This window comes from Pinus tabuliformis, chromosome 6 (assembly GCF_031772625.1).
Source record: "Pinus tabuliformis cultivar Carrire ecotype Pingquan chromosome 6, CPIR1, whole genome shotgun sequence".
In the NCBI taxonomy this organism is placed as follows: domain Eukaryota; kingdom Viridiplantae; phylum Streptophyta; class Pinopsida; order Pinales; family Pinaceae; genus Pinus; species Pinus tabuliformis.
Window position 1 is genome coordinate 870,153,255 of NC_142292.1, and position 26,677 is coordinate 870,179,931.

Consider the following 26,677-nt stretch of genomic DNA (forward strand, 5'->3'; position numbering starts at 1 on the left):
TACTTCTTTGACTCTTATACAATTTAACATACCCTTAAGGTCTTTAACATAATTCTTCTGACCTTTTGATTACCTATAGCACTTTAACATGTGCCAGACCTACTTCAATGAGCAAGAAACTCATTGACACATATTATCAAATAATATTTCTTTTCTTGAATAAATACATATATCAAAAGTACATTTATGAAGACCGAAACTAGTTTCATTTCCTTAAATACTCCCTCTTAACTAGGGAGGTATTCATACAACATTACAAGGTGTTTGGCTATGTTTCAATCTTGAAGAATTCACATAGGCAAAACTAGATTTGCAATCCATCTATTATAGCATCATAATAACCAACATTGTTTCCACAACAAGGCCTTGACTAAGAGCTCTATCTCACAATAGATCAAAGCACAATGTTGGCGAGACCAATGACTTATAGACACCTTCATCATTATCTCTCAAGGTACATACCCACCTGCTGTTGGTGCCCTCCTCTTCCTCCACCCTGCAACTCTCCCTCTGAAATCGATCTCCTCTAATTGAGAATTGATTTTCCTTGAGATACAGAGTATCTGTCGATGTGTCTCCAAATGATCCTCAAGTCTTCTCTTATACTTTTCCTATTGACCAATCAACGGCTAAGATTAAGTCCCTAGTCAACGGCTAAAATTGAAACAGACTTGATCCTCGTCTCTTAGAAGCTTCGCACCCTTATCTTTATTAATACCCATTAATATTTTTACTTTCCTAAGTTTAGACTTAGGAACCCATTAAAAATATTAATTATTTTAATAACTACTCATCCAGGTGGAATTTCTCAAAACGATTTCTGGGTCTTGGATATTTCATGTGCCTTAGCCTCTCCTCCAAATTTCAAGGATAAAGCACATCCGATGCTACCAAAAATCAACAATGAGGAGGCCTTATAGTCCTTGTTTAGTCGTCCAAAACAAAGATACTTGTCACTGTAATTTCTTGTTGTAATGACTGCAGGGAGCCTCTCTTATACTTGCATGTGTGGTTGTTGATGCCCTAGAAAAAGTCTCTTTATCTTCGTTGTTCTTCATCGCTTGTTGCCCTTGTAAACCCTTTACCGTGGCTTTCTTCGTCCATTTTAGTCTTCTTTCTTGTTTGTGGATTTCAGAGCACAAGTGATATCAAATGAGGAGTGGATGACCTCTATAAATAGAGTTTTGACCCTCCTCTTAAGGCCGACTTGACTATCCATTAGGCCGACTTGACAAATTCATCTTTTATTCATTATTTTCGCTGCTTGGAGACTTCGTTGATGCTAGGAGAGAATTTGACTTGGTTTGGAGGTGTTCCCATGACCTTGTATGTTGACATAGGTGATGTAGCATGCCCTCGAAGGGTCTCATCATAATTACATTTTGACTTTAACTCTCTAGAAGCACTTCAAAATGTGCTTGAACTATTTTCAATGAGCAAGAAACTCATTGACAAATAATATCAAAATAATTTCTCTTTTCTTGAATAAGTACAAATATCAAAATTACATTTATGAAGACCTAGCCTAGTTACATTTCCATCAACACTTTGATCATCTTAGCTTAATTTGGTTGTCCTTGGTGTGGCCCTTCTTGCTTCATCTTAGCTTGCCTGCATATCTTCCTTTACTTGAATCCCATGAATGAGATTCCCAATGAGACATCTGCTTTGGTTCATGAATCCTCTTTTGAAGATTCCATCATAGGATCTTAGAGACCCTTGCCTTGCAAATGTTTCATTTCTTTTGATGATGGAGGTCTTCTAAGATACTTAATCATGATCAATTTTCTTTCATTGTGAATGAGGTCCTATACTAGGTATGCTCCTTCTACACGAATATCTTGAGCTATATCTACCATGCTCCTATATTCTAGAAGATAATTCTAAGCATGCATTTTATTCTCATTATAAATGCTACTTCTTCATGAGTATCTAGAATTCTATGTACTTCATGCTTCTAGATTCTAGAAGATGTTTCTAGTCATGCAATTTTATTTTATTCCTACATGCTACTATCCTACTCAAAACCTTGAAAGAAGACTTGAAGTAAAGAATTTGACTTAGTCATAGTAGAGATCTGGAGGATCTTCCTTCTTTTGCTTCTTTTCTTCTTCTTTCACCTCTTGAGTCATGTGAGCTTCTTCCCTCTTTCTTTTGTTGTTGTTGTCCTTCTTAAGCTTAGGACAATTCCTTTTGTAGTGTCCATATTCTTGGCATCCATAGCATTGGATTTTGGACATGTCTTTGTTGTTTGTTCTTCGAGGACCAAATATGCCAAATTTTCCCTTTCTCTTGGCCATGGTAGCAAATGCTCTCTCCTTTGATCCCACATCTTCCTTTGCCTTAAGTCTGGTTTCCTCTGTCTTGCATAGAGACCACATTTCACTAAGTGTGGTTGCTTCCTTCTTGGCATATATGCTTGATGTGAAGTTGCCCCAATCCTCAGGTAGAGCATTGAGTACTACAGTTGTCATTTCTCTGTCAAACATGACTTCCCCAAGCTCTTGAAGTTGATCCCTCATCTCAGAGATCTTCATGAAGTAGGGAGCTATTCCTTCCTTGGATATCTTCATCTTGTACAATTCATTTCTTAGAGATATCACTTCTCCGGCTGTGGATACCGAGAATAGCTCTACTAGCTTATCATAAATTTCTTTTGATGTTTCAAATTTGGAGACATAAGGAATGAGAGAGTCCTTGATAGATTCTATTAGAATCTTTTGAGCTCTTGTATCATCCTTATGTACCTGGCTAAGGCTTGGGTTTGTTCCTTAGCAGGGATAGTGATATTCCCTTTGACATGTTCTAGAAGTTCATTCTCTTTGAGAAGTAAATCAATCCTCTTCTTCCATGCAAGAAAGTTATTGGTACCTACCAATTTGTTGCTTTCCTTGCAAAAAGACATTGATGTATATTCAGAAGGGGACATATACTTACTTGATAGATTTTGAGATGTAGTGGATTTGCTTTCTCCTTGAAGACTTGATGGCTTGCCTTCCTAGGATCTTGATGTTCTTCAAGTTGCCTTCTCCAAGTGGACTTGCTTGATGATGAGATTTGCTTGGTAACTTGTAGATGATGTAGGTCCCTCTTTGATCTGCTCTTCTTTGTAGGTGCCTTTGTGTAAGGCTCTTCTTCTTGCTATGTAGTCTTCCTTGATGAATGATAGATGGTAGGCCTTCTTTTCCTTGAGTAGATTTGGCTTGATGCTTCAACCTTGTAGATGCCTTTCCTTGATGAGTGTTCTTGAGTTTCCCTTTCCTTGATGTGTCACCTTAGCTCTGATACCATGTTGAAGAATCTAGGGCAATTAGGTGTAGAGTGATTCTTCATGTTCCTTCTCATTCCTTCTCTTGATCATTCAAGTTCCTTTTCGATGTATGTTGGTAAGCTTAGTGTGACAGCATAGCAACCCTAATTCTTGCACGTGAGAGAGGTACCCTAGAGAATTAGGGTCCTTTTACCTTCAATAGAAAGAGAGTCTTCTTCGCTTGCCTTGAGAGGCCTTGTAGGCCTAATTTCTAACCCAAACAATGATGAACATGTGATTGTGACCTTACTGCTGATATAACTGCAAACTATCCTATCTTTTCTCGCATGTGTGACTGTATTAACCCTAGAAAACAGTCATTTCCACTTCGGTTTTTCTCCTCCTTCCTTTGCTTGCCTAGAAGACCTCTTCTTCATTCTTTGTTACCCCTTTTCTAGCCTATTCCTTTCACAGATTTCAAAGCTGCTTGGTGGACGTTGTAATGGAGTGGACGGCCTCTATTTATAGAGGATTGTCACTCCTTTTAGGCTGACTAGAAGGCCAACAAGTAGATTGTTTGCATCCAACTTGTTATGCTTATTTCGGATGGATTCTTTGGTGGTGTCACATGCTTGAAGGAGACTCTTTGATGGTGCCTTTGCATAGGAGGGGACTTGACTTTGCTTGGAGGTTACTTCTTATACAATGTAACATACCCTTAAGGTCTTTAACATAATTCTTTTGACCTTTTGATTTACCTATAGCACTTTAACATGTGCTAGACCTACTTCAATGAGCAAGAAACTCATTGACATATTATAAAATAATATTTCTTTTCTTAAATAAATACAACTATCAAAAGTACATTTATGAAGACCGAACCTAGTTACATTTCCTTCAACATGGGCTTGCAAAAAAGGCAAGCTAGACAAGCCCCAAGTGGAAAAGTGCAATGCCCAGATGCTGGAAAATGTATCCTCCACTATGCCCTGTGTTGCCCTAGAGAAACTGCACTATAGGTTGCAAAGTTTTGTTGTTTGGCCCCCTTCCAATGCTTAGAAAATTTTGGGAAATTAACCCCGAGCTCCTCTCAAATAACCCACCAAAACCCAGAAAGGGTTTAGTCTAGTTTTGACCCCCGAAATTGACCCCCAATTACCACGACCTCCAAACTGGCTAGAAATTACGGCCCTCCTGGAAAAACTTTGCTTCAAACCTCCAAAATGATGCCAAAAGGCTGGGCTTCACTCCTCCGGATGACTCCCTAAATCCCTCAACTCAAATCAACTCCCACGTGTGCCCAGGAAGTTCTCACTGCGCAGGCCCACACAGTCACCAAAATGGCACGTTGTAGCAGCAACGGCTCTCCCCCAAAATAGTGGTTGTCCTTCCCCAAAACCTCCAACAATAGATGATGAAATGCTTCCTCTGGAATCCTCCACGAATTGGCTGCTCTTGCTGACCTCCCCAACTGCAATTCGGCACGTTGTAGTAGCAACGGATCTCCCCCAAAATAGTAGTTGTCCTTCCCCAAAACCTCCAACAATAGATGATGAAATGCTTCCTCTGGAATCCTCCACGAATTGGCTGCTCTTGCTGACCTCCCCAAGTGCAATTCGTACTCCCTACTATGCCCAGAAAGCAGCAATGAGGCCCCACGAAATCCCTGTGACAATGTTGAACCAGCTCACAATAGATAAGACTTCCCTCCTTGGGCTGGCACTCGAAGTCCACCGAAGCAAGGGGTGAGAAACTCGCTTGAGAATCTCAGGTGCAAACTCGGCTAAACAGCTCAAGCGTGCTAGATGCAAGTAATTGTCAAAATGTCAAAAGCCCCAAACTGAAGTGAGCCCCTTCTATTTAACCTTGGTTGCCTCCTGCTCATGTGGGTCCCATCATCAAACTCCCTTCCTTCCCAAGTAGCTCGAATTGCCCAAGTGGAGCGTATTTCCTTCTTGGTGGCCCCCACATTCCACTAAGAGTTTGATTTTTCCTTTTTCCATAGTGTGAGTGCCTCCATCAATTAAAAATTGGAAGTGGGGTCCTCCAACCCACTTCTCCTAAGTTAGAACCCAAAATTGTCAAAATTGTACAAAAATTATATTCTCACTTAGCAATAATTGCTAAGTGGGAATATCACATAATTTCATTTTGAAATTTGATCTCGTTCATCTCTTCATCTTCTTCTTTGGGAGCTTCCTTCCTGCGCTCAGCGTTAATAGAATCTAAAATTATTTCAATAGCTAGAATTTCCTTTGAACTCTTGGCGGTTTGCTTCTTTGATTTTCCCATCTCTGTACTCTAAGATCTCCCTTCTAACTGTTAAGATGCTACTGAAGGAACTTGCTCCGATACCAATTGTTGGAAATACTGATAGGAGAGTGAATCAGTGTTTCTTAGCATTTAGTAACTTATTAATATTTTCAAAGCATTAGTTAATCTTCAACAATATTTATTATCTTCAGCATCTGATAATCATAAACATTCATCAACTTTAAACGACAACATTCAACATTGCAGAAGAATAGAGGCAGTAAACACAAAGAATTTTAAGTGGAAACCCTTTTGGGAGAAAAACCACCGAACGCTTTTTAATATTTGTCTTCAGAATAATTACATCAAGTTTTCAACTCCAACTGAAGGAGGCTCCAACCTGTAGGACTCTCCTACACCCTGTTTGTCAGTTGTAGCCGGAAGGACACTCTAACGCCCTAGCAGTCAAGCTCCAACCTAACGGATGCTCCAACACCCTGTTTACCAGCTGCTACTGGACGGACGCTCCAACGCCCTATGCTTTATCAGCTCCCACTAAAAGGATGCACCAATGCCTTATGAAGGCCTCGACCTGCCCTAGCACCACCCTGCCGCACCGAAGAGCTGGTGGAGCACGTTTCACAATTTTCAGACTGGATCCTCATGTGCTATGAATCAATATAAAGAAATTGTAATGAAGGTTTTGCTGCTCTACTTAGAATGTATATCACTGTCAAATCCTGGCAGTAGTGACCTCACTGCTCAATTCTGCTCAACCTGACCACTGCACAATCCTACCTCAAACACAATTCTGTCTCTGCTCAATCACAATGCTAAATCAAGCCATTGCATATAAACCCTAGCTACCAATTAGCTCTGTAATTAGTATCTCTTTAGATATTTTCCCTATCCTTCTTGGAGGACGAATTTTTGGAGCATGGAATGACTTTTGATGTTTGGATAATTTTCATATGTCTTGGAGCTTCTTGATGGCAAGTTTTTAGATAGCTGGATATATTCTTATACGTGTAAGTACGTTTTAATGTTATTCTTTCTTTCTAATTTTGTCACATACATTGTTGCTGGAATTTCGCTATACTAGGGCTTATTTGTTGCATCTCCTATGTGAAGTTGTTGAAATTTTGTTTTTGGATAGTGAATGCTTCATATATGGGCCATGTATAATGAATGAATGTTCCTAGGGATGTTTCATTACTGAAATTCATCTTGACAAGCCATTTACCTTGCAAAACAAAGTATAAAGTCTTTGAAGTTGCTTTTGCTGCCAACCGCGGTTGTCTTTGAGGCCTCCTTGACCAAGAAAATTCAAAGGTCCATAGTCATAATTCTACTTGACTCCAATCTACCCAAAGGATTAGGCACTAGTCCACCCAAAGGTGATCAATCACCTTAAACCTATTTTCCTTCTCCCCTATCCTCTTCTCTAGGTCTAGTCCTCTAGGTCAACTAGGGCATCAATTATCTCACAATCTATCCATCCAATACTTCGATTTTTGGTCCACAACTGAGTTGGTGTGACCTCAAGAAGCCCTCCAAATTTCATCAGATTTCGACGGTGGGATCTTGAGATATCACAAGCCCTAGCTCAAAGACCAATTATTTCCCTTGGTTTCCCTTTGGCTAGAAACCTCACCAGGATCCTTGCATTGCCTTTCATTGAAAATTCATCTTTAATCCCTTTCCCCTCCCTAATTAGGTAAAGCATATCATTGGTTGCTAAACCCTACCCCGGGGGTCCACTTGGTCTCGTGTGGTCCCATACACTATTAAGGGTAATTCTTTAAGGATCACTAGGAGTGCAAACTTTCACAAGAATTTCAAGGTCTAGGAACCCCCATTATAAGATACATACCTTAAAACTAAACCTTGAAGTTCCTCTTAAGCCCTTCCTTCAGAGCTTTAAACCTTGCCTCCAAAGCAATCAAGCCACATATTTGAGCCTTTCTTGTGAATAGGTTTCCAAGATCACCCCTCGCCCTATCATTGGTCCATCCATTTAGTGATCCTCATCATAACGGGTCTCCTCCCATCGGTGAAGTCCATAAAGAGCAGGGAGCCTTAACCAAGTTGACAATGGGTTATTCTTCCATTTGTTTCTGTTAGCCTAGTAGAAGCCCTTCAAGGATCCCCTTTTGGCATCCCTGCTAGTTTGAGTGGTAACAATTCCTACAGCTAGTCTTATTACAACTTCTAAACTTTACATGAAGATTTTTTATAGCTTCTAGAATGAGGAAGTAAGCTAATTGTACTTCTATTTACAACAAACTCTTAAGACCAGATCCTGAGGTATAGGTTTCAATGATTGTTCTAAGAAGATAGTTTTCAGATCTTGAGACTGGGCATAAATTGACTCTTCGTTGCTTTCTTTCAAGGCATAGAAAATGGTGTAGTGTAAGCCCTAGGTTCAGACTAGCATTAAGTTGTGCCACAATAGGGTGTTGAACAGGTTCCTAATGAGCTGAGCAAATGAACAAAAAAGGTTGCAACCTGTATAGGGATAAAGTAAGAGTAGTTTACACAAGTCTGGATTGTTGCTTGCAATGAGGTCGATTTTATTATTATGTGGAGCTTGTTACAAATGTGTTGAAACGCCACTGGTCTAGAACAGTCGAAGCCCTAAGGTGTTGTGTCTTAACCACAGTTTTGAACACAGGTAAAGTGTGTTTCTTTACCATGTACATTTTGTAACTTACAATCTGACAATCACGATATGTAGTGATCCGACGGTTCATTCTCTCCTCGGTATTACCGACACTTGATCCGTGGCTTAACACCTGATTGGTCAATGATCTCTATTTAAAGAGCATGGAGGGTCATTTGTAGGTTAACTGTCCATGAGAGAAGCTTATGTAAATTTTCATTCTTTTATTAATAAATTGCCTGAAGTGGCCGCGTTGGCTCAGGCAGTGGACTGTTTCCCTCTTTGAGGGTTTTAACCATGTCAAAAGTACCGGTGTATTGATCTGTGATCTGTTTGTGAGTGGTGTCCTTTGGTGTTCTGTCTGGGGAACTTACCCTGTAAATTCCTACATGGTATCGGAGCTATTTGAGGGTCGCGTCCATTGGTGATCCAAATCTGAAGCCGGTAGAACTGCATCCGACTGTCGTTTCCTAGATCTACTGTTTCTGACTACTTTCGGGCCAAGAGGACTGCTCTATTGTGTTGGGAGCATCTGTTTCAGTGAGGAACCCCTTTCGTTTCACACGAAAAAGTTTCCGGTAGCCCTAGCTACGTCATTTTTAAGATTTGGAGGTACAGTGTTTATTTGCAGTTTACAATTATTTTCTCTATGTTTATTTCGATTTTGGTTTATTTAGCTTTTTTTTATTACCGGATCTATACCTTTCATTTCTGCGTATGCTCTTTGCCCCGCGACTCTGTGCGATATGGGCAAATCAGAAATAGAAAGGAAGGATTTTTCTCATGTGTATGCTCTTTTCCGCTGCGCCTTAGTGTGATCTCGGAAAATCAGAAACATTGAAGAAAATATTTAGTTTCCAGCTAAAGCTAACTTCAAGCCGCAAGGTTCGTTTTTTTTTGTATGTCCGTGTTGGGTTTTGTGTTTTTTGTTTTGTAGGGGAAAAGAGCTTTCTCAAAGCAAGCACATAACCCAAAGCTTCCAACCCCTCCTCTCTCTCTCTCTCACAAACTTTTTGTTTAGCTCACTTGGTCCAAAGCTAATTTATGAGAGTAGAGGTCTTGAGTTCAAGTCTCCTTTTTGTGGAGGCGGATTTTTCATTTCCGAACACTCCCGCACTTAGTCGGCATCTCCATCAAATTTTCTTCAAAAAGCCATAACTTCTTCATCCGGAAGCCCTTTTTTTTGAACCAACCTAATTTTTCGAGATCTTTCCATTGGAACACTTAGTTTCAGCATCTATAGCTTCAGTTTCTGTTAAAATGGAAATTCCATGCCAAGTTATTGTTGACAGCACCAACTACTTTCAATGGTGGTCCTACATTGTGGATTTACTTAGAAGTAAAGGTCTCTACAGAATAGCCTCAGGCCAAGAAACCAAACCGAAAGATGAAGATAAGGCAGCTAAATGGGAAAATAGGCAAGATCAAGCACGTGGGTTGATAGGGATGTCTATTTCTCCAGATCTTAGATTCCATATTGCAGAACTTGATACTCCTGAAGAAGCAATCAAACAGATCACTAAAGCTTTTGGAATTAAAAATGAACTTAAAGCCCATCAACTCGAAAATGAGTTGCTTACATTAGACCCCAATAATTTTTCTCGCATTGAAGATTTTTTGTCCAAGTTCAAGACCCTTAGACTTCTCTTGGAAGGTGTTAAGGTTAAGAAAGAAAATAGTAGCCTTATCTATTCCATTCTTACTAAGTTGGGACCAGCCTATTCTGTGTTTGTTTCCACCTTCCATTCTACAAAAGAAGCCTTCATTTCTCAAGGACAAGCCTACAAGTCCCCTTCCTTTGATTCTTTTTGTGATTCTTTAATAAGAGAACAAGAAAAACTCTTACACCTTGGTCTTCTTAATCTTGGAAACTCTTCTAAGAAAGCTTTAGCCGCCCAACAGCAACCAAATTCAAAGAATCCTAAGAAGTTGTATCCTAAAAGGAATGGTCCTAAACCAAACAACGGTCCTAAGCAATTTCAGCCTCAAAATGAAAAATCATTTCAACAAAATGATAAGACAAATAAAAACAAAGGGAAGAAGACTGATAGACATTGCAACTTTTGCAATCGAGATGGCCACTTAGAATCCAAATGCTTTAAGAAGATGGAAGCCTTGGAAGCAGTAATGAAGAAGCATAATATCCATTTGGAGCACTCTTCAACTTCAACTTCATCTTCAGGAATGGCACTTTCTGCATGTGGTTGTCAAGCATCTCGGTCTGGCTATGCACTAAATGTATCTTCTTCTTCTCATTCTCATGAGTGCTCAGTGGCTCATTGATTCTAGAGCTTCTTATCACATGGCGAAAAACAAAGCCATGTTTTCTTCTTTAAATGATTGTAACACCAAAAATATATATGTTGGTGATGATAGATCTCTTAGTGTTGTAGGGACTAGAACTGTTCATATAGACAATGGTCAGTTTAATGATGTATTATGTGTTCCAACCTTATCCTGCAACCTTCTATCTGTATATCAGATAACCCATTCAGGTGAAGGTAAAATCGTTGAATTTTCACCTCACGATGTTGTAATTAAGGACCTAAGAGATCCTAGACAGATTTTAGCTACTGGCATTGCTGATGATTCTACAAGGTTGTATGAGTTTCACAACTTTGGGTCATCAAATCTTCCCTCAGTATTTGTTGCTCATAATGATGAAGTGAGCAAACTTTGGCATGAGCGATTTGGTCACTTAAACTATCGTTCTCTTCAGAATCTATGTAAAGAAAATATGGTGACAGGTCTTCCAATGGTATCTTGCAGAGATGGTGTTTGTTCCGGATGTGTACTCGGAAAACATCATCGAGACATTTTTGAAAAACGTGCCTCTTGGCACGCCTCAGCCCCTTTACAGCTTGTGCATAGTGATTTATGTGGTCCACTTCCAATTGTTTCCTTCTCTGGCTACAAGTATTTCTTAACTTTCATTGATGATTTCTCCAGACGCACTTGGGTATACTTCTTAAAACTCAACAGTGAAGTATTTAACATGTTCTTGGCCTTTAAGGCCTTTGTTGAAACACAATCTGGACATCAAATTCTTAAGCTAAGATCTGATAATGGCGGAGAATATGTTAAAAACAACTTCATCAACTTTTGCACTGAGCATGGAATTCAAATGCAATATACTGTTCCATATACTCCACAACAAAATGGTGTAGCTGAAAGGGAGAATCACACCTTAAAGGAAATGGCTAATTGTATGCTTCAATCTAAAGGACTTAGTCTTAATTATTGGGCAGAAGCAATTAACTGTGCAAATTACATAATAAATCACACTCTTACTAAGGTTTTAAAGAATATCACTCCAGAAGAAGCATGGAGCTCAATTAAACCAGATGTAAGTCACTTTCGTGTTTTTGGAAGTGAAGCATGGGCCCATATTCCAAATGAGAAACATAAAGCTTTAGAACCTAAGAGTGAAAAATGTATTTTTGTTGGATATTCTGAAGATGTCAAAGGATATAGACTTATTCCACTTAAGTCCAAGAATGTTATCATTAGAAGAGATGTAAAGTTTGTTGAAAATATATCGGCCTACGAGCCTAGTTCGGCGGATGTGCCACCTCTCCCTATCTCTTCTACTTTTGAAAATATTTCTTCTTCAGATGATGAAAGTGAGGATGAAAATCCTCCCCCACCTTCTTAGGATCCTCCTTCAACTCCTCAGCTTCCAAAATGGGTCCGTGCTACTCGGGATGCAGCAGGTGATCTTGCCGGTGATCCTATAGATCAGCGACGTACACATTCTCAATTTGAAAGAGCCTCTTCTTTACTGGCTCAAGCTTCAATGAATTATGATCCTGACACCTTTGCAGAAGCTTCAGGCCATCCAGATTGGGAAGCAACTATGAATGAAGAATATCATTCATTATTGGCAAATGATACATGGGATCTTGTTCCTCTACTAAAGGGACGAAAACTTGTTAGATGCAAATGGGTTTACAGAACCAAGTATGGACCAGATGGGAAAGTTGATAAACATAAAGCTCGTCTTGTTGCTAAGAGTTTTTCACAGGTTAAAGGCATTGACTATACTGAAACCTTCTCCCCTGTTGCCAAAATGAACTCTATCCGCCTTGTTCTTTCCCTTGCTGCCTCTTTCAAATGGGAAGTCCATCAAATGGATGTTAAATCCGCCTTCTTGCATGGGGACTTGCATGAAGAAATCTATATGGAACAACCTATTGGCTTTATACAAACAGACTCCAGCCTTGTATGTCGGCTTAAGAAATCCCTTTATGGTCTCAAGCAAGCTCCTCGAGCTTGGTATGCCAAAATGGATAACTTTCTTTTAGAAAATGGCTTTTCTAGGTGTCATTCTGACGATACTGTCTACACCAAGAAAGTGGGCAAGTCTCTTATCCTTCTTGTTCTTTATGTTGATGATCTTATCCTCACTGGTAGTGATCCCAACCTTATAAACCATGTGAAATCCAGCCTTAAAAGGAAGTTTGAAATGACAGACTTAGGACACTTACATTATTTTCTTGGTCTTCAAGTCTTGCAATCCAAGGAAGGTATTTCCCTTTCCTAGTCCAAGTATGCGTGTGATATTCTATGCCATTTTCACATGGAAGACTGTAAGCCAGCCCCTTCTCCCTTTCAGTCTGGAGTCAAACTTTCAGTCACTTGTACTTCTCCTGAAGTTGATGCTACCTTATACCGTCAACTTGTAGGAAAACTTTTGTATCTAACCCATACTCGTCCTGACCTTTCCTTTGTCGTTGGCCTTGTTGCTCGGTTTATGCAAAACCCACCTGAAAGTCATTGGAAAGCAGCTAAAAGAATATTTCGTTATGTTCAAGGTACAGTTCAGTTTGGGATTCATTACAGTGCCGAAGCATCTCCTCTATTGGTTGGTCTCACCGATTCCGATTGGGCTGTTGACCCTGATGATCGGAAGTCTACTGCAGGTTATGTGTTCACTCTTGGTTCAGGACCTATTACATGGGCTTGCAAGAAACAAGGTGCCATTTCTCTGTCTTCAACAGAAACAGAGTATCGTGGTGTCGTAGAAGCTAGTAAGGAAGCCTTGTGGCTTCGTCAGATCCTGTCAGAGTTTGGCTTTCAGCAGCAACATCCGACTACACTTTGGTGTGATAATCAAAGTGCCATTCAACTATGCAAAGATCCAGTCCAACATCAGCGCAGCAAACACATTGAACTGCACATGCACTTCATCAGAAAGCTCATTCACGACCATGTTCTTGAAGTGCAATATTGTTCAACAGATGATCAAATTGCAGACATCTTTACAAAGGCTCTCACAGAGGCGAAGTTCACTAAACTTCAATTTATGGTTGGAGTTCAGGAAGTTGTCACTAAGGGGGGATAGGCTCTAGTGCCTCCTTCCTTCTCCTATTGTGTCATATTTGTAAATCCTTCAATCCTATCCCAAGTTGTTCTTAAGGGGGAATGTTAGGATATTCCGACACATAAGAAATAGTTAAGTATAACTTGGTCTAGTGTAGAGTTAGGTAAAGTGTGTTTCTTTACCATGTACATTTTGTAACTTACAATCCGACGGTCACGATATGTAGTGATCCGACGGTTCATTCTCTCCTCGGTATTACCGACACTTGATCTGTGGCTTAACACCCGATTGGTCCATGATCTCTATTTGAAGAGCATGGAGGGTCATTTGTAGGTTAACCGTCCATGAGAGAAGCTTATGTAAATTTTCATTCTTTTATTAATAAATTGCCTGAAGTGGCCGCATTGGCTCAAGTCGTGGACTGTTTCCCTCTTTGAGGGCTTTAACCACGTCAAAAGTACTGGTGTATTGATCTGTGATCTGTTTGTGAGCAGTGTTCTTTGGTGTTCTGTCTGAGGAACTTACCCTGTAAATTCTTACAAAAGATATTGGGAGACCTGCAATAAATTACCCATAGAGAATCCCTGTACCTAGAAAAGAAATCCCAAGACACACAAAATTAGCTTCTAACTGAGCCATCATTGTCCTTGAATTCAAAGAGGGATGACCCTTATGCTTGATCGTGACCTTGCAAGAATAAGTCCCAATCGAAACCTTAACACCAAAATAGAACACAAAAAATTCCCAAACCAAACACTTTTGGTATTTCACTGTTCTGTACAGAGACGAATTACAAAGCTATCTTTTAAAGATTTTCGTAGAGGTTCGTATCATTTTAGGTCTAATAGAAATGGTATTATATAGAGTTTTTTTTTTTTTGTTTGGATGGAAGGGGTTCTAATTAGAAGATTCGCTGGAGGAGTTTAGGAAGGATAGTCCCTTTAGAAATTAAACTTTATTTAACATGAAATCCAAGGATAGATGGGATTTAATTCTTTTGACTTGATTTTATTTCTTTTAATTTAAGAAGGGGCTTCTAAGTTATTAAAGTGGTGGGTATTTACTTTGACTTTCCTATTTAGAGGAACATTAGGATTTAAATTTAATTTGTCTTAAAACAAAAAACTTTGTGTTTTAATAAAGTTCCTTTATTTTGACCCATAACATTAATCCTTAATTATTGGTTATTTAATAAAGTTAATTTTATCATTGGTTAATATTTATAAATGATATTTTTCCATGAAAATAACTATTTTCATCTAAGGTGAGTGATCCTATGAACTTTTGACTTGACCATATGGTCACCGCCTGGGGTTTTGACCATTGACTAGGGTCTTCAACTTCAAACACAAATATCTCTCAAACTAGGAGGCCTCTTTGAGCATACCACTTACCACGGGAATCATCTCGACGAGGAGAATCAATTAGTGAGGATCTCCAAGACAAATTCAATGATTAGCTTCTTCAAAATCCTTTGAGAAGTGCAGGGTATGTCCTTAGTCTAAGGAACCCAAACCCTAGAACTAGGGTTTCCAGCCAACCTTCAGTGGAGCTTCCAACTTGATGTAATTCAGACAAATATAAGAGAATTCATTAATCGTTTGACATCAATGACAGGTGTTTGAGTCAAAGTCAAAAGCCAATGTTTACATCAATGACAACACCATTCAACAATGTTAAGTTCAACTCCTTATAATGCATAAACGATTATTTTTGCTTATCTCCCACTTTTGTCAAGTCTTCTGAAAGTGTTCAATTAGTCTTCAATCTTTGATCTGTTGTCTCTGTGAGAAAATCTAAATTAATCTGTCAATTTTCTCAATGCTAGAATTTTGCAGGTTTTAGCAAGACTTTTCTAAATTTGGTTTACTACCAAGTTTGGCCGATTTTCTAAATATGTCTCTAATTTTGTCCATGCTGCTATCTGAACTGCCAAGTCATCTATCCCAATGCTCTAGCAAATTAGTTATGGGGAAAATTCCAAATAAGGAGCAAAACAGTGCATATAACCTTCGTTGGCCGCGTCTTTCAATGTTGGTTGGGAGGTTGAAGGTCGGCCCACTTTCCCTGCTATGTGCCGACATTTCTCTCAAACTAGCCTGGAGGCCTAACTGGCCCGCAGTCCCGACCCAAGCCCAATTTCTTTTGATTTTTCGCCCAAAAAACAAATACAGAGGAAAACTTCATTGAACACAACCCCTAGCTCGAATTTCAAGGTTTTGCCACATCATCTTTTGCCACATAGAAGCCCCTGAGTTATGCCATGTGTCACCTAAATTTGGCCCACTTGGCCAACCAAAAAGTCCAAATCAGCATGCCACATGTCCTCAATTTGTACTACCATGTCACCTGTGCTTATGTCATGCTTTTGTCATGCATCACTGTGGCTCCAACTATGCTTCCACATCACCACCATTAGCCAATCAAAATATACCATGTGTCATGCTGTATCAAGTCCCACAAGGTCGAGGTCGAGGTCAAGGGTCGAAGGTCAATGGAGTCAGAGCATTTCCTTGATGCGCACCTACACTTGCTCCCAACCTCCAACTAGCCTTAAGGCCTGACTTTGAACCTTGATTGTTTTGACTCTTTTAACCTTTTTAAGTTTTGAACTTTGACCTTCATTAACTTTTGTTCCAGGAAGCCATTTTCAAACTTCAATATACCACTGGAAAGCTCTTTGAAAGCTCTATTCATTTGAGCATTTTCTAAGTGCACGTGAGATGATTTGCGATACTGAAAATGGCTCCAAAGTGTGCTTGTAACCATCTTTTTCTTTTCCATCAATTTGCCATCAATGACAACTTATATCTAACACTTGCTAGATTAAACGCCACTCAACAAAATTCAATTTTCTTCCTTTGAAAGGGTCACGAAGAACATGCCCTTCTATATTTTTCTTTTGACCAATACAAAGGATGAAGAACATGCTTGTCAATAATAATTTTAATTATTCAAAAGATATCAATAAAATAATATTATGAAGACCGACCATAGCTACATTTTTCAACATGGAATTGGTCGTTAATCAAGAGCACCAAGTGTTTTATGTATCTTGATGTTAGTGATATTTCTTGTTGGACACCTCTATTGTCTCCCTAGCAAAAATGTACCCTTCACTTAAACCAAAATCAATGACTAGGCATGCTAAGCTTATTCTACCATATTTTAAAGCTTGGATTAGATAGTTTCATAAAAATTGGTTGGTGTTCACTGATGTCCCTAAAGGATTGAGGTAGAGGCAATAAGTGATACTAATGATGAGGATCTCAATATAAGTGATGGTGGAACATTGCTTGTCATTTATATTTGTCATTTAAATGTTCTTGCTCATTTATTCATAGTGATTTTTTTCCAAGTTTCAATATATATATATATATATATATATATATATATAGATATAGATATATATATATATATAGATATATTTGTGGTGTTATTAGAGGTATTAAAGATCATAACTTTAGTCTTGTTAGGGTTCAGCAACATCTATATGTAGTCATAAGAGTAGAAAGGGAGGAGGCCAAGAGGACCACATCATCTACAAATAGGAGTAATGCAATCAAGATGTGTAGAAAACTGTAGGAATTTACAGGGTAAGTTCCTCAAACAGAACACCAAAAGACACCGCTCACAAACAGATCGCAGATCAATACACCAGTACTTTTGACGTGGTTAAAACCCTCCACGGCCTGAGCCAACGCAGCCACTTCAGGCAATTTATTAATAAAAGAATGAAAATTTACATAAGATTCTCTCATGAACGGTTAACCTACAAATGACCCTCCATGCTCTTTAAATAGAGATCATGGACCAATCGGGTGTTAAGCCACGGATCAAGTGTCGGTAATACCAAGGAGAGAATGAACCGTCGGATCACTACATATCGTGACCATCGGATTGTAAGTTACAAAATGTACATAGTAAAGAAACACACTTTACCTAACTCTATACTAGACCAAGTTATACTTAACTATTTCCTATGTGTCGGAATATCCTAACATCCCCCCTTAAGAACAACTTGGGATAGGATTGAAGGATTTACAAATATGACACAATAGGAGAAGGAAGGAGGCACTAGAGCCTATCCCCCCTTAGTGACAACTTCCTGAACTCCAACCATAAATCGAAGTTTAGTGAACTTTGCCTCTGTGAGAGCCTTTGTAAAGATGTCTGCAACTTGATCATATGTTGAACAATATTGCACTTCAAGAACATGGTCGTGGATGAGCTTTCTGATGAAGTGCATGTGCAGTTCAATGTGTTTGTTGCGCTGATGTTGGACTGGATCTTTGCATAGTTGAATGGCACTTTGATTATCACACCAAAGTGTAGTCGGATGTTGCTGTTGAAAGCCAAACTCTGACAGGATCTGACGAAGCCACAAGGCTTCCTTACTAGCTTTTACGGCACCACGATATTCTGCTTCTGCTGAAGAAAGAGAAATGGCACCTTGTTTCTTGCAAGCCCATGTAATAGGTCCTGAACCAAGAGTGAACACATAACCTGCAGTAGACTTCCGATCATCAGGGTCACCAGCCCAATCGGAATCAGTGAAACCAACCAATAGAGGAGATGCTTCGGCACTGTAATGAATCCCAAACTGAACTGTACCTCGAAGATAACGAAGTATTCTTTTAGCTGCTTTCCAATGACTTTCACGTGGGTTTTGCATAAACCGAGCAACAAGGCCAACAACAAAGGAAAGGTCAGGACGGGTATGGGTTAGATACAAAAGTTTTCCTACAAGTTGACAGTATAAGGTAGCATCAACTTCAGGAGAAGTACAAGTGACTGAAAGTTTGACTCCAGACTGAAAGGGAGAAGGGGCTAGCTTACAGTCTTCCATGTGAAAATGGCGTAGAATATCACAAGCATACTTGGACTGGGAAAGGGAAATACCTTCCTTGGATTGCAAGACTTGAAGACCAAGAAAATAATGTAAGTGTCCTAAGTCTGTCATTTCAAACTTCCTTTTAAGGCTAGAATTCACATGGTTTATGAGGTTGGGATCACTACCAGTCAGGATAAGATCATCAACATAAAGAACAAGAATGATAAGAGACTTGCCCACTTTCTTGGTGTAGACAGTATTGTCAGAATGACACCTAGAAAAGCCATTTTCTAAAAGAAAGTTATCCATTTTGGCATACCAAGCTCGAGGAGCTTGCTTGAGACCATAAAGGGATTTCTTAAGCCGACATACAAGGCTGGAGTCTGTTTGTATAAAGCCAGTAGGTTGTTCCATATAGATTTCTTCATGCAAGTCCCCATGCAAGAAGGCAGATTTAACATCCATCTGATGGACTTCCCATTTGAAAGAGGCAGCAAGGGAAAGAACAAGGCGGATAGAGTTCATTTTGGCAACAGGGGAGAAGGTTTCAGTGTAGTCAATGTCTTCGACTTGTGAAAAACCCTTAGCAACAAGACGAGCTTTATGTTTATCAACTTTCCCATCTGGTCCATACTTGGTTCTATAAACCCATTTGCATCTAACAAGTTTTCGTCCCTTTGGTAGAGGAACAAGATCCCATGTATCATTTGCCAATAATGAATGATATTCTTCATTCATAGTTGCTTCCCAATCTGGATGGCCTGAAGCTTCTGCAAAGGTGTCAGGATCATAATTCACTGAAGCTTGAGCCAGTAAAGAAGAGGCTCTCTCGAACTGAGAACGTGTACGTCGCTGATCTGTAGGATCACCGACAAGATCACCTGCTACATCCCGAGTAGCACGGACCCATTTTGGAAGCTGAGGAGCTGAAGGAGGATCCTGAGAAGGTGGGGGAGGATTGTCATCCTCGCTTTCATCATCTGAAGAAGAAATATTTTCAAAAGTAGAAGAGATAGGAAGAGGTGGCACATCCGCCGAACTAGGCTCGTAGGCCGATATATTTTCAGCAAACTTTACATCTCTTCTAATGATAACATTCTTGGACTTAAGTGGAATAAGTCTATATCCTTTGACATCTTCAGAATATCCAACAAAAATACATTTTTCACTCTTAGGTTCTAAAGCTTTATGTTTCTCATTTGGAATATGGGCCCATGCTTCACTTCCAAAAACACGAAAGTGACTTACATCTGGTTTAATTGAGCTCCATGCTTCTTCTGGAGTGATATTCTTTAAAACCTTAGTAGGAGTGCGATTTATTATGTAATTTGCACAGTTAATTGCTTCTGCCCAATAATTAAGACTAAGTCCTTTAGATTGAAGCATACAATTAGCCATTTCCTTTAAGGTGTGATTCTCCCTTTCAGCTACACCATTTTGTTGTGGAGTATATGGAACAGTATATTGCATTTGAATTCCATGCTCAGTGCAAAAGTTGATGAAGTTGTTTTTAACATATTCTCCGCCATTATCAGATCTTAGCTTAAGAATTTGATGTCCAGATTGTGTTTCAACAAAGGCCTTAAAGGCCAAGAACATGTTAAATACTTCACTCTTGAGTTTTAAGAAGTATACCCAAGTGCGTCTGGAGAAATCATCAATGAAAGTTAAGAAATACTTGTAGCCAGAGAAGGAAACAATTGGAAGTGGACCACATAAATCACTATGCACAAGCTGTAAAGGGGCTGAGGCGTGCCAAGAGGCACGTTTTTCAAAAATGTCCCGATGATGTTTTCTGAGTACACATCCGGAACAAACACCATCTCTGCAAGATACCATTGGAAGACCTGTCACCATATTTTCTTTACATAGATTCTGAAGAGAACGATAGTTTAAGTGACCAAATCGCTCATGCCAAAGTTTGCTCACTTCATCATTATGAGCAACAAATACTGAGGGAAGATTTGATGACCCAAAGTTGTGAAACTCATACAACCTTGTAGAATCATCAGCAATGCCAGTAGCTAAAATCTGTCTAGGATCTCTTAGGTCCTTAATTACAACATCGTGAGGTGAAAATTCAACGATTTTACCTTCACCTGAATGGGTTATCTGATATACAGATAGAAGGTTGCAGGATAAGGTTGGAACACATAATACATCATTAAACTGACCATTGTCTATATGAACAGTTCCAATCCCTACAACACTAAGAGATCTATCATCACCAACATATATATTTTTGGTGTTACAATCATTTAAAGAAGAAAACATGGCTTTGTTTTCGGCCATGTGATAAGAAGCTCCAGAATCAATGAGCCACTCATGAGAATGAGAAGAAGAAGATACATTTAGTGCATAGCCAGACCGAGATGCTTGACAACCACATGCTGAAAGTGCCATTCCTGAAGATGAAGTTGAAGTTGAAGAGTGCTCCAAATGGATGTTATGCTTCTTCATTGCTGCTTCCAAGGCTTCCATCTTCTTAAAGCATTTGGATTCTAAGTGGCCATCTCGATTACAAAAGTTGCAATGTCTATCAGTCTTCTTCCCTTTCTTTTTATTTGTCTTATCATTTTGTTGAAATGATTTTTCATTTTGAGGCTGAAATTGCTTAAGACCCTTGTTTGGTTTAGGACCATTCTTTTTAGGATACAACTTCTTAGGATTCTTTGGATTTGGTTGCTGCTGGGCGGCTAACGCTTTCTTAGAAGAGTTTCCAAGATTAAGAAGACCAAGGTGTAAGAGTTTTTCTTGTTCTCTTATTAAAGAATCACAAAAAGAATCAAAGAAAGGGGACTTGTAGTCTTGTCCTTGAGAAATGAAGGCTTCTCTTGTAGAATGGAAGGTGGAAACAAACACATAGTAGACTGGTCCCAACTTAGTAAGAATAGAATATATAAGGTTACTATCTTCTTTCTTAACCTTAACACCTTCCAAGAGAAGTCTAAGGGTCTTGAGCTTGGACAGAAAATCTTCAATGCAAGTCCAATGTAAGCAACTCATTTTCAAGTTGATGGGCTCTAAGTTCATTTTTAATTCCAAAGACTTTAGTAATCTGTTTCATTGCTTCTTCAGGAGCATCAAGTTCTGCAATATGGAATCTAAGATCTGAAGAAATAGACATCCCTATCAACCCACGTGCTTGATCTTGCCTATTTTCCCATTTAGCTGCCTTATCTTCATCTTTCGGTTTGGTTTCTTGGCCTGTGGCTATTCTGTAGAGACCTTTACTTCTAAGTAAATCCACAATGTAGGACCACCATTGGAAGTAGTTGGTGCTGTCAAGAATAACTTGGCATGGACTTTCCATTTTAACAGAAACTGAAGCTATAGATGCTGAAACTAAGTGTTCCAATGGAAAGATCTCGAAAAATTAGGCCGTTTCAAAAAAAACGGTTCTGAAAACGGCTTCCGAATGAAGAAATTATGTCTTTTTGAAAAAAAATTGATGAAGTTGCCGACGAAGAGCGGGAATGTGCGGAAATGAAAAAAACACCCCCTTTCCAAAAAAAAGGAGACTTGAACTCAAGACCTCTACTCTCATAAATTAGCTTTGAACCAAGTGAGCTATACAAAAAGTTTGATAGAGAGAGAGAAAGGGGGGGTTGAAGCTTTGGGTTGCGTGCTTGCTTTGAAAAAGCTCTTTTTCCCTACAAAACAAAAAATACAAAACCCAACACGGACATACAAAAAAGAAAGAACCTTACGGCTCGAAGTTAGCTTTAGCCGGAAACTAAATATTTTCCTCAATGTTTCTAATTTTCTGAGATCACACTAAGGCGTAGCGGAAAAGAGCATACGCATGAGAAAAATCCTTCCTTTCTGTTTCTGATTTGCCCAGATCGCACAGAGTCGCGGGGCAAAGAGCATACGCAGAAATAAAAGGTATAGATCCCGTAATAAAAAAAGCCAAATAAACCGAAACCGAAATAAACAGAGAGAAAATAACTGTAAACTGCAAATAAACACTGTATACCTCCAGATCTTAAAAATGACACAGCTAGGGCTACCGGAAACCTTTTCGCGTGAAACAAAAGGGGTTCCTCACTAGAACAGATGCTCCCAACACAACAGAGTAGTCCTCTCGGCCCGAAAGCAGTCAGAAACAGTAGATCTAGGAAACGGTAGTCGGATGCAGTTCTACTGGCTTCAGATTTGGATCACCAACGGACGCGGCCCTCAAATAGCTCTGATACCATGTAGGAATTTACAGGGTAACTTTCTGAGACAGAACACCAAAGGACACCGCTCACAAACAGATCGCAGATCAATACACCAATACTTTTGACGTGGTTAAAACCCTCAAAGAGGGAAACAGTCCACGGCCTGAGCCAATGGGGCCACTTCAGGCAATTTATTAATAAAAGTACGAAAATTTACATAAGCTTCTCTCATAAACGGTTAACCTACAAATGACCCTCCATGCTCTTTAAATAGAGATCACGGACCAATCGGGTGTTAAGCCACGGATCAAGTGTCGGTAATACCAAGGAGAGAATGAACCGTCAGATCACTACATATCATGACCGTCGGATTGTAAGTTACAAAATGTACATAGTAAAGAAACACACTTTACCTAACTCTATACTAGACCAAGTTATACTTAACTATTTCCTATGTATCAGAATATCCTAACAAACACAACCATCCTCAACATGAGTCTGCTCCTTGAGCTGTGTTTCCATCTCATCCAAGTAAATTCCAAATAATGTAAAAATGTACCCTTGACTCAAACCAAAATCATTGATTAGGCATGCTAAGATTTTTGTACAGTATTTTAAGACTTGAATTGGGTAGTTTCATCAAAATTGGGTGGTGCTTACCGATGTCGCTAGAGAATTGAGGTGGAGGCAATGAGCGATGCTAATGATGACGATCAATATAAGCGATGGCAAAACATTGCTTGTCATTTATGTTTGTCATTTAAAGGTTCTTGGTCATTTATTCATAATGATTTCCTTCCAAGTTTCAATATGATGTGTTATATATATATATATATATGACATTTCCCTGTTTTCAAATTTTTGGGCGATCAAGTTTCTAGCTAAGTCACAGGACACGTCCCCTAGGGTGCCGTGTCCCGTATTTTGCGTATTGGACACGAAAACGTCCAAAATACGTGTCCAATACGTTTTTTAACGTATTCTAAAAATAGAATACGTATTCTACGTTTTCTAGTCGTGTCATACTTTTTGAATACGCGTATTCTCCGTTTTCGAGTCGTGTCTTTACATTTGGAAGACTATAATACCAGGTTTCACCAGAGGGCAATCAGCAGATGGACTGAGATGATTTTCTACTAGAGTGCATAGCAGAGAAGAGAATTCCGCACGGTGATTCAAGGATGGTTGAGAAGCCTGAAATATTCTAAGCAAGAGACTTGGCTGAGTCCTGAGCATTTTGGGTTGGGTTGAGGGAGAATCGAGCCCAGTAGAAAGTTCCTTAGCCCTTGTTGCTTCATAGCCCAGCTCAGGGGTGTGCCCATGTTGAAAGCAGGTGGCTGGGTGGTGAATAGCTCTGATGTAGCCAGTTGCCATGGACAGATTTGATTGAGTACTCCTATTTGCTGTTCTATTAAGCTCTGTTATTCCTGGCATTTTCATTGTTTCATACGTGTGCTTGAAAATGAATAAATTATGGCTCTTTAAATGCGAAGATCATAATATGATAAATGAAATGTGGACTTACTTGATGCTGCTTATGTTTATGGGGCCTTGCAGTATATGTGAATTATATATGCATGGCACTATTTTCAGATTGCTAACTATTGTAATTTTTCTCTGTAAAGCCTGGTTATAATGGATGAATAGAAACAAGTCTTTGTTCATTAATCCTCTGCAATATATGAGAATCATTATCTGATTCATGACCGTTCAGTTTCCATGGAAACAATATCAGCTTTGTAATCAAAAAAATTCTTGTAGATTACATAAGAAACCTGTTACAAAAATCAGATGGGCAGAAATGAAAGAATTCCTTTCAGATGGTGGCCCACTGCTCAAGGGAAGGCGACTGGGTACATGACACACAGTTACTCCCATATTTGTCACAGCGTCTGTGAGTCGGTTCAATTCTAAAGTTTGAATTGTATAATGCACATCAAGTTATCTGACGTTTGAATTGAACTATGAACTTTGAGAAGTAATTATATTTTAATTTGATTAGATAAGCTGCAACCTGCAATTTAATATGGATAAAAAACTATATTTCGGTATATATATATATATATATATATATATATATATTTTTATTAAATATATATAAAACGTGTCCCCCGTGTCCTGTTTCCAGGTCTCTGCATTTCGTATTGAATACCACGTATTTACGTGTCCTCCGTGTCTCGTGTCCTTGTGTCATGTGACTTAGGTTTCTAGTGTATTTCCACTTCAGAAACACATACTCTTTTCCCCATATCATGCAACTTAGGATGGGAAGCATGTCTTATCCCAAATGTAGGACCCATGAATTGGACCCCAAAGTAAGTGTATGTTTTAGTGATCTCCACCTCACCCCCTCTGGAAATTTGTCATGTTACTAGAGAAATTAAAGATCATAACCTTAGTCCTGTTAGGGTTCACCAACATCTATATGTAGTCATAGAACTAGCGAGGGAGGGGGCCAAGAGGACCACATCATCTACAAATAGGAATAATGCAATCAATATGTGTAGAACACAACCATCATCAACATCAGTCTGATCCCTGAGCTGTGCATACATCTCATCAATGTAAATCCCAAATAATGTCAGTGAAAGGGGGAAAACCTGCTTGACCACCACTGGGCAGTGGAAACAAAAGGATGTGGTCCCCTAGGGAAGGCGATCAATTCCCACACAATGTTGCTTGCATGTAAGATTATGACAACGCAGTGTAACTCTCTTTCATTACAAATCAACATTACCTACTTTAGTGACAGAGTAGATCAATCAGAAAGGGATGACATAGACAATTGCAAATACATATATTCAACTTGTTTGAGAACTCTAGTGTAAAACCTAGGGTTCTCAAAATCTGAAGGCATCTTCATTGCTATTGAAAACATCAATTACAGAATAAAATCTATTTTCTACAGATTCAAAAATCAAAGCAAATGCAAGCACTATTTTGAAGACACTCATAAGCTGAGGAGATTAGTACAGTTTCAAGAGGAAAGTTTCTCTACATCCACACTTCATTCTTCTCTAAACATTCACTGAAGTTTATATCAGGATACCTCATCCAAAAAAATAATAGCACCATCAGGAAGTTCATTTGCAAGATTAAATATAGATCCCAACAGCCGCTCACTTTCACCATAGTACTTTGACATCACTACCTCGAGCGGAACGTACAACAGTGGAACACCCTGGATACAAGAATATAGCTCTTAAAACAGATAACCACAATAGAGAGCTAGTAGAAAGTTACATGATATCTTCTAGATTGCTTTCCAAGTAATTGATACTAACTTTGAAATGCAGCCATCAAAATCGAAGGTTATATGTTTCACAAATAATTAAAAGGTTACAGCAAAGAAATAGAATTCAAAACATCAGACATGTAGGCCTACTAACAGAAGAATGTAGCAGAGAAAAGGACCCATCAAAAATTAAAGAAAACAGTCATCTTTATATCAATGGTATTCAATGTACTGCAAACCAACCTGTCAGTCCAATTATCTTTGCTTCTTACCAAGGTGCAAACTGGAGCATTTCACTCTCAGAAAAATGAAGATCTAAAACCCAGAAACTAAGATAGATATTAATTAAAGGAGGACCACTAATAACCTAAGGTTCATATCTTCAATGCACAGTATAATATAACCATGTTATTGTAAAGAAACTAGTACATAAACCTAAACTATATAATCTATCGGAGGAAGAAACACTCTATACTGTTCATGTTTATCCAAGTCTAATCATGCTTATTAGTAGCATCCAAATCACCGGAACAAGAATAAGCATGATATCTTCTACAATAAATGGATTTGATGCAATGCTGCAAGATATCATCGACCCAAGTACTTTGTTATGTATCATGATCGATGAAGTTCTACAAAATTTGAGTTTCACATCATGTGTGATATTGTAAGATCTGCCACTGGATTCATTCTTTGTATGCCTTCAAAACAATAGACCTTTCTTATGTATGTAGGTAAACAGAAAATGCTATAGCATCTGGAAAACTATATTGAAGTGACCCAACAAACCTTGAACTTTAAAGCAGTACAAGATCAATACAAAAGAAATATAAGATTGTGTTGCTCGTTACAGTAAGTGCAATATGGATAGCTAATTGACAGATATGGAATCTGGTAAGTGACAATGCATTAAGTAATAAACTTTCACAATTTAACTGCCACCTCCAACCCTCT

At 38.9% G+C, this 26,677-nt stretch overlaps 1 protein-coding gene across 3 annotated transcripts in view; it reads right to left on the reverse strand.

Annotated features, from left to right (window-relative positions):
* Window positions 1-26,677, reverse strand: part of LOC149261654 (P-loop containing nucleoside triphosphate hydrolases superfamily protein) — a 407,150-nt gene that overhangs the window by 178,474 nt on the left and 201,999 nt on the right. For all 3 annotated transcript variants that reach the window (XM_089422575.1, XM_089422571.1, XM_089422565.1), the window contains one exon: window positions 25,538-25,669. In XM_089422575.1, the coding sequence (XP_089278701.1) occupies window positions 25,538-25,669 (132 nt within the window). The remainder of the gene's footprint in view (window positions 1-25,537; window positions 25,670-26,677) is intronic.